Source organism: Papilio polytes, unplaced genomic scaffold (assembly GCF_000836215.1).
Source record: "Papilio polytes unplaced genomic scaffold, Ppol_1.0 DF823699.1, whole genome shotgun sequence".
NCBI classification, from domain to species: domain Eukaryota; kingdom Metazoa; phylum Arthropoda; class Insecta; order Lepidoptera; family Papilionidae; genus Papilio; species Papilio polytes.
In genome coordinates this window covers 13,712-25,479 of record NW_013525505.1, presented here as the reverse complement: position 1 = coordinate 25,479, position 11,768 = coordinate 13,712, and the positions used below count along the sequence as shown (strand labels likewise).

Below are 11,768 nucleotides of genomic sequence, written 5' to 3'. Positions count from 1 at the left end.
AAAAAAAAAAAAAAAAAAAAAAAAAAAAAAAAAAAATATACCGTCGAATTGAATACCTCCTTCTTTTGGGAAGTCGGTCAAAAAAATACAAATCTTTCCTCTTTATAATATTAGTATAGATTTGTTATTACCTGGTACCCATTTAACCATACCCCAGGCGACTGCGACCATTCCGAAATGATGGTACACATGTAAAAAGGACACTTGATTTTGTTTTTTTCTTAAGACGAAAAATACCTGTAATTGCACAATTTTTAAATACATAAGTTTATAGACAATTTATTTATTAAGATTAAATTACTTTATAGAAACATACCGTATCTAATAGATCGATTACTTTTATAATAAAATAGGCATAGCAAACTTTCCAGGCGTAATCAAGACTCTCAGGTCCGTCACCTACAGGTTCACAAACGATACGGTAACGAGTTAACCATCCTAATTTTAGACTCTGAAAAAAATACATATACAAAACGTAACTCATATAGATACATGAATTAATAATCTACAAAACTCACGTTTTTTATCGCTTGATATATTATTTAACTGTTTATTAATGTTAGATGTTTTGAATTTAATATTTTGATAAATATGAATTTACAAAACATTTTTCGAAAGTTTCAATAATCACCTGGTAAAGTACATAAACACAGCATATAATTTGAAAGATATTGTATAAAACAATAGTTTTCCTTAGGTCATATGCTGGGCGATCCTTCATATAGTCTGGTAGCCAACGGCACACGGTCATTAGATAGATCGCAATGAGGAGCAAACCTGGCCATGGCGTTCTCATGAGTGGCCAGTCTTTTGTTGTCACTTCTAAAAATTATAACAAAAGAAATAGAATTTAAATGGAACACTGAATGAAAGTACAGAAATACAGAAAAAAATCGCGTGTCAGTCAAACTTTAGTTGATTATTAACAATAATTGTTATAGAAAAAGTAGAGTTTAGATACAGCAAAAATAATACACAAAGTTTTCACATACCAGCAATATCATAGTTTAGATAATGATACAATTTAACGGCTCCTTTTAAAATCAACGCCATATTTCTTTTTAACGTGAACTGATATTTATTAGAAATTTTAACGACGAAAAACGTCCATTTCTGTAGAAAGTCTTGGAATAACTAAACGAAAAGGAAACGTATTCCCTTTAATATTAACGGAACAGAAATAAATGAATTATTTAACATGACAATGGGACTTTAAAATTATTTTTATAACTTTGCGTTAATGAAAGTTGAAATAAATGAATTCTAATTATTATTTGTATTATTGTGTTAACGCAAATTGCAACTGCTAAATAATAGTATGGATAGGTTGATTCTATTCTAATTTTCTGTTGCTTAAATTGATATTGACCAATAACGAGTTCAATGTATGATGGAGACATGGGTTTGAGTTGCGATTTGATAAATTATGTTTGTCCAAATGTAAACCATAACGACTGTACGCAGCTTACTGTATATAGTACATTCGCTTTTAACGTTTAATTACAGTTTAAAGGTTGGTTTCATTTAAAGGCCATTGTTCAAATTAAAGTTCCTACCTATTATTCAAACTAAATGTGCATTAATTTAAATATGTTCGAGAAATACAACTGCGTGACGGTACGTTTAATACTGCGATTTTGTATTTCTGTACACAATGACAGACGCATCCAGGATTAGAATATGAGTACAAATAAATAGGATCACGAAATTTTTTTGTTTTTTTTTTTAAGTAGTAAGTGTTTGAAAACAATAAAGATTTTAGTGCTTCATAATAATATTTTCAACGATATTTATGGTGTTTAAGTTATATATTGAACAATGTATTGTTTGTATTGAAATGGTTTCACGATTTCTTGAAGGGGAATTCCGGATGCTTCTCGATGCCTTTAAAGAAAGAGAAGTCACATATCCGTCCGTCCTCGCCGCGGTCTAGCGCGCGCAAATCTGACATTTCTTCATCTGACAGTTCGAAATCCCATACAGAGATATTCTGAAAAATAATATAATTAATCAATACATTTCTGAATGAATTAACATAAATAAATGTAAAATTATCTGTTTTCTTTTACTACGAACCTGTTTGATTCTCTCTGGATTGGTGCTTTTAGGTATGGCAGCGACTCCGCTCTGCAGCAGATGTCTCAGTAGCACTTGGGCAGGCGTCTTGTTGTGGCTTTTTGCTATTTTTAATACCGCTGGTAACTTTAGTAGGTCTGGGTATTCGCGCCTTTAAAATTAACAGGAAAACAAATGAATAGCCGTTCAAGTTTTAATGTGTCCTTTAACTAAGCAAATTGTGGGGTCAATTACTGCGTCTTACCCCGTTTTAGCGGCTAACGCATCTGCGAGAGCTTTTGAGCCGAGTGGAGAATACGCGACGATGGGTATACCGAGCTTGTTGGCTGCGGCGATGAGCTCCCTCTGTTGGCACAGCAAGTGTACCTCTATCTGCAGGCAGGCCGGCTTCTCCACCGCACACAGCCGGTGCAGCTGCGCCTCGTTCACATTAGACACGCCCACGTGACGCACTCGACCGCTCTCCTTTAGCTTGAGTAGCGCCTGTAAAAGGACATCATCGTCGTCATCATCCTGCGTCAAATTGTGCATTGTTCGACTCCGTAGTGATCGGGATAATAGCAATGGATTTTTACTGTCTGTAAGATTCTAAAACGTCTATGACAATCATAGATAATTCTTTCAAATATGAGCACACCTGTAACAGATGACGCCAAAAGTGACATTTTGATTGTATTATCAAAAATGTAGATGTTTAATCTTCTACTAAATAACATAATAATACAATGGCGTCAACACAATAATCTATGTAACAATAAATAGACAATCTATAAAGCATTCAGTATAATATAGAATGACTTACAACTAGCTACAGATATGTTAAAACCTCCACTGAAGAAGTATCTACCGATACAAAGATCACGATGGTCCAATAAAGTTATAAAAGCATTGGATTCTTTTATAGATATATTTTATTGCGGTTGCATCGGACGACGTAGAAGATAACAATTACCGGTTATAATACAGATCACAATGAAACTTAACGAAAGTACAAAAATGTGGATTACATTAAACTACCTAAGTACCAGAAGAATAAAAGTAGCTTGAAACATGTATCGATATATCACGTAACAAATAACTTAAGCTAACCACTATAATGCATTCAAGAGATTATATGACCGATGAAAGTTGTACTGAAGTAGACACATTCAAAGAACCCGGGGTAAGCAAAGTAACGTCAAAAAGTTTAAAACCTTCCAATGAACAACGAATCTCTATCATTGGTGAAGAAAAATTGTTACCTCCGATGCGTAAGAAAGACTTGTATTCTATAGAATTTCCTTTGAAATTTAAAAAAATAATTGAAAAAGCAAAAAAGAAAATTCTTAAGAAGAAAGTTTTCAAATCGAAAAATATTGAAGGTACAAAAAATATTCGAGATGCATCTATGATAAAGAATAACGAAAGAATGAAGTTAGTTGCTACACAAAATGCTGCAAAGATTAATTCAATAGACTTTGGATGCCAGTACAGCTTGAACTCAAACTGCAGTATGGAGATTATCTCGCACATGTTGACGAGGTCCATGTCACAAATGTCTTCCGTGAATAGCATGTTTGACGTGGAATGGCGGCGGCGGCATCAGGCCAAACAACCCAACACCATCCACGTCTTCCTATACAATGTAATCCGCAGATTCAAGCAATCGAAAACAAAACTAACAAACAAGATAAAAAAAAATCATGTTCTAGTACTTCACGTACCCGAGAGATTTAGCCATACATCTATAGATACTGTATCTAGTATTTATAGTAGAGTCCGAGGTAAAGAAAAACCTTTAAATATGCAAGCTAAACAGCAAAATTCAAAGATCTTGTGTCCGGTGCGTCCGGTGAATAAAATATGCGGTCCGGGGGAAATTTATTTAAAAAATGACGAAGCTGAAAAACAAGCGTTTAAAATTAATTTACTCTCATCTTACCATCGCCTGAATTGATGTTAATTACTTATTTTATTGAATAAATTTACTTTAATATGCAGTATCAACAAAAAACATAAAACTAAAATACCTATAAAATATGTAATACTTTCTTTTTGTCATCCCAAACATTACGGAACTTCCTTCATAATTATGAAGGATTGTTGCAATTGCAACAAAAAACTGTTTAGAAAAAATATTAAGTTTGGTAATTTAGTAAGGTTAGTTTTGTAAAGCAAAGGAGATAGACTGAAGTTGTATTAGATTTTATTGGCATTGCTAATATTTTCTTGCAAGTACCCCAAATCTATATCTAAGTAATACGTTATTTGGTGTAAAATGTACTAAAGCAAACTAGCTGAAAGAAATAATAAATTACTAAACGTTACATGTGAAGGTTAATAAAATCATTTAGATATTAAAGTCACTTATTTAATCTAATCTAATAAAGTATAATTAAAAGTATTGACAATGGTTCTGTCGAATAGTTATTTTTGTAATATAATTTGAATTACAATTTTATAGATTTTGCATTGTCTGGTTATTGTATTTCAGATTTATTTCTAGTTATTTTATTTTGCATGAAATAAACTAATTAAATTCTTATAAGTGTTAGAAGCGATGGCTTTAAAGACTTTTTGATAGTTGTTGCATTTCCTCTTATCGCTCAAGCCCTCTTTGTGGAGATTTTCAGTACTTATACGAGATGTATCCATCTTTATTGAACCTTCAACATTGTAATCACTAGGTTTCGATAAATCGATAGTTTCGTATGAATTTGTTGCGTTATGACGATCGTAAAATTCCCGCGCATTTTCTATTCCGTCATCTCCTCCAGTACAACATGGGCAAAGTACTTTAGTTGACAGTTTATTAAATAAATTCTTTTTACTGGACGCAGATTGACTCATTGTCGTTCTGGTATTTACTATAGAAGCGATCGAAGCTTGTGTTTCAAATAGCTGTGGAAAAGTGTCGTGTAATGTTTTAGCCGTTTTACTGGCTTTGTTTGATTGTCTCGATATAAGACTTTCGCAAATCGAATCGATTCCATTTTGCGGCTCGTCGATTTGCTTGTTTGGAACAGGCGACCTATACACTTTTGTCCATAAGAAATTATTGTCTAGTTTCGTATTATTCATGTTTTTGATTATTTGATCGTTTTTGAAAATCTTCGAAATATTATCTTTTCTTTGATGTTGTTTTTGCTTTAGTTCTTTTATTGGATAGCAGCATTCTTTGTAAACGGAATCGTTTTTAAACTGATTCATGACATATTCTGTGGTCATTTCACCGGCGCCATAATGGGGAAAAGATACGCCCATTATTTAAATTTCAAAAAGTCTATAAAAGTCTATTTGTAAATGCTAGTATAAACAAGAATTTCGTTTGCACATTTTGGATTTCTTTCTTTTAGTATCAAAAATTTTGATGGTGTCAAATTGACAGTGGACAGGATGCAAAAAGTACAAATATATTTTTAAGTTTAAAAAAGTATGAAGGTAATGTATATTATCTATGGGGCAAAGGGCATCAAAATGGCATTGAAAATGTAATTGAAACGTATAAAAATGGTAATTTAAATATCGCAAGAATAGTCGTTATAAACGCAAGGTTACCAGAAACTAACCTAAATGATATTTTTATGAACGATTAAAAATCCGAAAAGGCTCATCACTTGTTACAAAAGAAGATAATAAGCGATACCTTCCAAACTCCAACGAGATCTGTGGTGAGGTCTGCTCTGATGGTTCCATCAGGGTTCATAGGATGCAGGTCGCCAGGGACGTGTTCAAATGCGAATGGCGTATGCATGAGGTACAGGTCGAGGTAGTCCAGATCGAGGTCACGCATCGAAGCATTGAAATACTCCGCCACTAAATCCGGCCTGTTTCCTAGAAAAAAATGAATCATTAGAAATCATTATGCAAACTCAGAACTACAAATTCGAATTCAGGCTAATCTGCTATGGGACTATTGTAAAACATCTAGCGTAAGTTCGTTAAAATGATAGTAAATTATCTTAACAATCTACACAGCACAAAAAGAAAACCCGAAAATTGGGCTTCAACATTTTTTTTGCAAAATTCACATGTACCATTTTTTTCTCCATAAAATAAACAGTAATTCCGTGTATAAGTGTAAAACTTGTGTAAAGTCTGTTAACTTACCTCCTGGTGGTAGCTTGGTGACGACAAAGAGTTCCTTCCTCTTGTTAAGGTCATTGCCGATCCAACGATTGAGAGCTCGACCGAGCGCAGCCTCGTTCTCATAGGCACGCGCAGAATCAAAATGGCGGTAACCAGCTTCAAGAGCCGCTGCTACTGCGGGCTCTAGTACATCATCTGATGCCTACAAAATTGATAGTTACGATAAAAAATGTTACAACTAAGAAATTAACTAACTATTAAATATTGACCAACGACCCATAGCGGGCCTTGGCCTCCTACAATAAGAGTTTTCCGTGTACGGCGCCATCTTTGCTCAGTCCAAAACTTGGAGCTTCTTAATCCAAAATGTTTACTCTAAATTAGCTGTGTTTCAGAAGGCAATAACATAAAATAAACTTCTTAGTTTCACTATAATCGAAAATAATTTGAAATTCAATATGTTTGAATTTAAGAGTCGATTAACTTTATCACAGACGGTAAAAATAAATTCTAAGAAATTATTTTGCAAGTCACGCTTTTGTAATGTTTGCAAAGTTAATAATGCATCGAGGATTCTACAGTGCTAACTCGTACTAGACGAAAAAAACATTAACCTTACATAAGTCATTATAGTTAATTTGTTGCTTGTCATCATATAAAAACATAGAGAGTCTTAAATTATTATTTCATTAGCTATTGCCTGCAACTTCGTCCGCGTGGAATTAAAAAAAAAATAAAAGTGAGTAGCCTATGCATTCTTCAAGATTATCCTTGACATCTATGCCAATTTTAATCGAAATCCGTTCAACCATTTATGCTACATACTCTAACAGACATCCATCCATCTAAACTTTCGCATTTATAATATTAGTATGATAGATCAATTTCAAAATGCAACATTACTTATATAAAAGAGAGATATAATAACAAAGGAAATAATTTTTTTTGGAACTTCAATACGTTTTATCGATTACAAAAAGTCATTCAACAACGTTTTTTAAGCGGTAGAGGAAACCTAAATCTAATTGGAGTACAAATTGATTGAAACGCTGCCGGATTATTACATTCAAACGCAAAATACGTGTCTGTCCTTGTAAATAGTACTGCGTTTAGAAACAACTGGTAAATTCTGATAATATAAACTGCAATTTAGTAAACGACTTTATTATCATTGTATGGTAAAAGTGATGTTTAACTAACAATTTTAAGCGATAATTGAGTTCAAAGTAAACCATAAATTAGTTTGCTATCTTCTATTTCAAACATTTAATTACTAAATTTATCCGGGAACTTGGTTAGTATCTGTATGGCTTATTAATACACCAGTCAGGTAGTAGGGGCAGGGGGATTAAGGAAATAATATCCTTGAGCTAAAAAAAAATACATTTTTCATATAGTGCATAGAGAAGACATTTTTCTATCGAGTTTTTATGAACATAATTACACTTAGCGTCACTGATGTTTGACAAGGCCAAAGTCAGTCTAGATCTGTCTTATATTTTCCGTATTTATGTTTGTGTATAATGTATGTAAAATTTACTAAGTTAATGTACATGAAAACATCCATTTCTGATGTCTACTTCTGGAATGTATTGTAGTGATAGTGTTGAAGAAAAATGCTCTAACGATAGTGCAAATTGTCATGCGTCGACTTCAAGGGGATTGTCGGGGTCGAATGGGAACTGTGAGGAATCGTACTCCTATTGCAGCGACGGCTGGTCTCATTGCTCCGAACAGATATACCATGCGGAAACTTGTAGCCGACCCATCTTTATTGCAGACTCATCGACCAGACTTCATAAATCTAAATGGGATGTGATAAAGAGTTGTTTCAAACGCTACATCAAATTAAAGAAAACCGAATGTCCGAAGATAAACAGAAAACATCCCGAAAAATACATGGAGAATGAAGAGAGTAACGACTGCGTACAGTTGGAGCTAGAGGAAAAACAATCGTCAGTTGTAACAGGGAAAAAATAAAATTTATTCACTTAATGGTTTAGTAGCCGGGCAACTGTTTGCTTAAAAAGTGTTACGCATTAACAATTCCGTTTCACACGAGTTCATTCACATTAAATTGTTTTGAAATGTCGCAGTACACATACTCAAACTCTGCTACTATACAAAGATTCATTATTACTTTCCGCATTATTTACAACGTTCCTTTGTATTGTATGTATGAATTGTTATACGAATATAAGATAGCATGCAGATATATTTATATGATAATTACATAAACAACTTAAGGTCATCTAAAAAACTCACCTGCCAAGTTCCAAAACCGATTCGCGGCAACAAATCACCTCCAGTCAGCACAAAAGATTCCGGAATAGACATTGTTGGAATATTGTCACAGTGTAGAAAATTAAGCAACAAAACTACGATTTAAATGTTACTTTTTATGTATTTGTATTCGTGTTTAATGAACTGCGATTGTAAACACAATGAGAGCGTACTGCCGGCGCACTGCCTCCTAACCGGCGCAACAGCCTTGTGCAGGCTTGAATTATAGCTCGGAACACGTCTCTTTAAGTAGGATAGTCCTGTATACGTAGTCATTATCTTATTATCTTGTCTGACAAATATGTAACATCTATAAAAATAAAATTAAAGTCATACAATTTATGTTTTGATTTTTTAATAAGATACATCTGAATCTAGTAATATTTTCCACCGTTTGCTTAAAATTAACTAAGTATATCGTATAAATTACTACAAACATTATAAAAATCAATTTTAGTAGGAATCCCGTTATCGAACTTTGTTATGAGAAAAAGTGTTAAGAAACATTTTTATCTCTTCAATTAGTCAAATCATGGTGGCACTAACGTTACAGGGCCCCGGAATACCGTTATCCACGACTCGATTCTTTCCGTTACATTATGGCTTATATTACTAATATTATAAAGAACGTTTGTCCAAGAGAACATACTCTAGAATGAAGTCGGTGAAAACAACATAGGACCCACGGAAGGAGTTTAGTTCGACTGATACAATGAAGCTGAAATATTAGATTAAAGGTTCAAAGTTCAAGTTTCAATACAATACGGCTGCCAAATTTGTAGACACATCTTTGTATCAACACTTACGTCACTTCTCAAGGTTGACTAGTATTGAATGCTTGATCACCTATCGTCCTTTAGCTCCGTTCAAGTCTGTAATACCATTTAAACCTTTTGATGTCCGTAGTCTTGTTTTTAACTTCTGGTAATTGTAAAAAACATCGTATGTGTCTGAGAGTATTCAATAACCTTATATACGCACTATCCTGTTCTTACCCAGGAGTCAAGGATTATTTAAAACTAGCTTTCGTCCTCGACTTCGTCTGCGTGGAATTAAAAAAATCAAAAGTAAGTATCCTATGTTTTCTTCCAGACTATCCTCTACATCTATTCCAAATTTCATTGAGATCCGTTCAACCGTTTAGGCTACAAACTTTACAAACATCGATCCATCTAAACTTTCGAATTTATAATATTTATAAGATAAGGTTATTTAAAACTTACAAATACAGAAATTTCATAGCAAGTTTTCTTAGAAATTAATTGTAAAATACCTACATGTTGTAGGTCGCATCCGTTCATAAGAAATACAATTCGAAGTTTAATTGAAGAGTTAGCTACAAATAAACTTTGACAATTTATTATTATTATTTTATTTCTGCAGCTGCAAGTAAATTTAAATATATTTCAAAAGCTTCTGATACATTAAGCATTGTTGAATACCCGGCCATTTTGTCTCCTTTGTAAAGTTGTTTCTTTTGTGGTCAGATGTATTACAATAAAATAATGTGGCACTTGAGCATTGCGTGCAGTGATTACACTATCTGCCAGTGACATCTAAACGGTGGACGATAAGTGGTTAACATGGCTTGCAGCGAATTACTGCCACATTGCAAAATAACGGAGATGGTTGTTGTACTATTTTGTTTACAGGAATCATTATAAAATCGCATATCTGATTTGTTTTCTACCGCAGTAATACGAGCTAGTATTTCAACGGTGTTATTCCTTATCCATTCAATTTCATTCAAAGATGTTTCTCTTTCGGAACCTTCTAATAAATTACTCAATCGTTCTTTTTTGTCGTATTTTAAAACCAACATCATCGATATCAAATCAAGTAGCAATTTATTTTCGCAACATATCACTTTACATATTATCTCGAACAATAAGTAATACAATGCGTATTACAAATTAATTTTCCCACATGCCCTTAAACTAATAACATCCTATTGTGTACAGACTGTATCCATTTCTTTTTTTTTATATCCAAAGTACGTATGAATGAGCCGGCGTCACAATATTTAAAAACTCATTGGTGCGTGCCCCCAATGATTGTGGTATGTGATAACATCTATGGATACAAGGGTCGCTAAATTTTCGGGGTTCGTTAGGCGGGGCTATAGTAACCCCGCCTTCTTTTGTAATACATACCCTTTAAAGGTGGTGTACTTGGGATACTGGCTTAAACGTATCTTGTCAGGAGTAAGCAAACGTCATGGATTCTTCGTGTCATTCAGAATCTAAGTGCAATTCGGATTTTAGTATAAAAAGGATTTTAGGTGAAGCTACGTCTGGCGAGGAGGCAATGCCGAGCTGGCTGATCTGCACGCGATACCGACCGCCGCGGTTACCAAGTAAGTTACGTTTTAGGAAAAAAATCGATTTATAGAACATGTAAAGCCACATTACGAACATATCTCGTCTTCGAATACTAACTTATAGACTTTACGTATCTGTAAAATTGCTAATCTAATTTTATAAGGAGTTACATTTTTCATATCGCAAAATATTCCTAACAAGTTGCGTTGCAAGTCGATTTTTCTTCTTATCTATCCTCTACTATCATACCTAGTTAAAATCCTTTAAGTATGGTGTGTTTGTCAGGGTCTGTGAGCTCTACAAGCCGCGTGCGGCGGTCGGGGCGGCACGCGCGGGTGCCGTTCACCGCGGCGCAGGCGGCGGCGCTGGAGGCAGCCTACGCCCGTGCCCCCTACCTCGCACCGCCCGCACTGCGCGCTCTCGCTGCAGCGTTGCAGTTACGAGATGATAGAGTAAACATATTTTTAGTGATGAAATTCGTCTACAATTTATTCGTTAATTATGATAATACAACAATCGCGAACAATGACCAATGAGTCAATTCGATGTACTTATTTCATACTTGCTATTCATTGTTTTCTATAAAACTAATATTTCTTCCAGATAAAAATTTGGTTTCAAAACCGTCGAGCGAGAGAGCGAAGAGAGAAATGTTCGACTATAACACCACCGCAGGATGTTACACTACCACCGACCTCTCCGCAGACAAACGCCTTGCAGCCAGGACTATGGATTCCTCATACAGATTTGCAACAAAATCCGCAAATTTCACAGGAATTAGTCCAACATATGTTCCAAGATACTTCTATCGCAATACATTTAATGAGACCCTCTACCTCTGTACAGGATGAAGAGCCAAGAGATCGATGCGATAGCCCATTAGATGTAGAAACGTAGTTCTTTAAAGTAGATAAGTTATATTTTAGTACTTTAAAATATTTAGGGCCTGTCCCACCGGTGGTAGATAGAGGCCCTGATAGTGTAAATATGACGTCACGTCAGATAAAATACAAAATTTCT

At 34.3% G+C, this 11,768-nt stretch overlaps 3 protein-coding genes across 3 annotated transcripts in view; 1 reads left to right on the top strand and 2 right to left on the bottom strand.

Annotated features, from left to right (window-relative positions):
* LOC106103872 (elongation of very long chain fatty acids protein AAEL008004-like) overlaps positions 1-1,584 on the bottom strand; it is a 4,042-nt gene extending 2,458 nt beyond the window's left edge. Inside the window, exons 1-4 of the mRNA XM_013283784.1 lie at positions 993-1,584; positions 632-822; positions 317-451; positions 132-237 (exon numbers count right to left, since the gene is read on the bottom strand). Coding sequence (XP_013139238.1) covers positions 132-237; positions 317-451; positions 632-822; positions 993-1,053 — 493 coding nt within the window. The 5' untranslated portion in view covers positions 1,054-1,584. The remainder of the gene's footprint in view (positions 1-131; positions 238-316; positions 452-631; positions 823-992) is intronic.
* Positions 1,585-1,756: 172 nt separating this feature from the next.
* On the bottom strand, positions 1,757-8,727 carry LOC106103870 (alcohol dehydrogenase [NADP(+)]-like). Its single transcript, XM_013283782.1, has 6 exons — positions 8,410-8,727; positions 6,166-6,346; positions 5,702-5,889; positions 2,321-2,559; positions 2,077-2,227; positions 1,757-1,990 (listed from the first exon to the last, which is right to left on the bottom strand). Exons 1-6 carry the CDS (start codon positions 8,479-8,481, stop codon positions 1,844-1,846), a joined length of 978 nt encoding a protein of 325 aa, XP_013139236.1. The 5' UTR covers positions 8,482-8,727; the 3' UTR covers positions 1,757-1,843.
* Positions 8,728-10,286: 1,559 nt separating this feature from the next.
* On the top strand, positions 10,287-11,645 carry LOC106103859 (homeobox protein MSX-3-like). Its single transcript, XM_013283771.1, has 3 exons — positions 10,287-10,783; positions 11,034-11,200; positions 11,352-11,645. Exons 1-3 carry the CDS (start codon positions 10,645-10,647, stop codon positions 11,643-11,645), a joined length of 600 nt encoding a protein of 199 aa, XP_013139225.1. The 5' UTR covers positions 10,287-10,644.
* Positions 11,646-11,768: the final 123 nt, after the last annotated feature.

Bases quoted from the DNA above. Each gene is read 5' to 3' on its own strand.
- LOC106103870 (XM_013283782.1), bottom strand. From the start codon at position 8,481: ATGTCTATTCCGGAATCTTTTGTGCTGACTGGAGGTGATTTGTTGCCG. The intron at 2,560-5,701 runs GTATCGCTTATT...GTCCTTTTACAG, and splicing joins ATCTCGTTGGAGTTTGGAAG to GCGCTACTCAAGCTAAAGGA. The intron at 2,228-2,320 runs GTAAGACGCAGT...TTAATTTTAAAG, and splicing joins GCGTTAGCCGCTAAAACGGG to GCGCGAATACCCAGACCTAC.
- LOC106103859 (XM_013283771.1), top strand. From the start codon at position 10,645: ATGGATTCTTCGTGTCATTCAGAATCTAAGTGCAATTCGGATTTTAGT. The intron at 10,784-11,033 runs GTAAGTTACGTT...TGTGTTTGTCAG, and splicing joins CCGACCGCCGCGGTTACCAA to GGTCTGTGAGCTCTACAAGC. The intron at 11,201-11,351 runs GTAAACATATTT...TATTTCTTCCAG, and splicing joins TGCAGTTACGAGATGATAGA to ATAAAAATTTGGTTTCAAAA.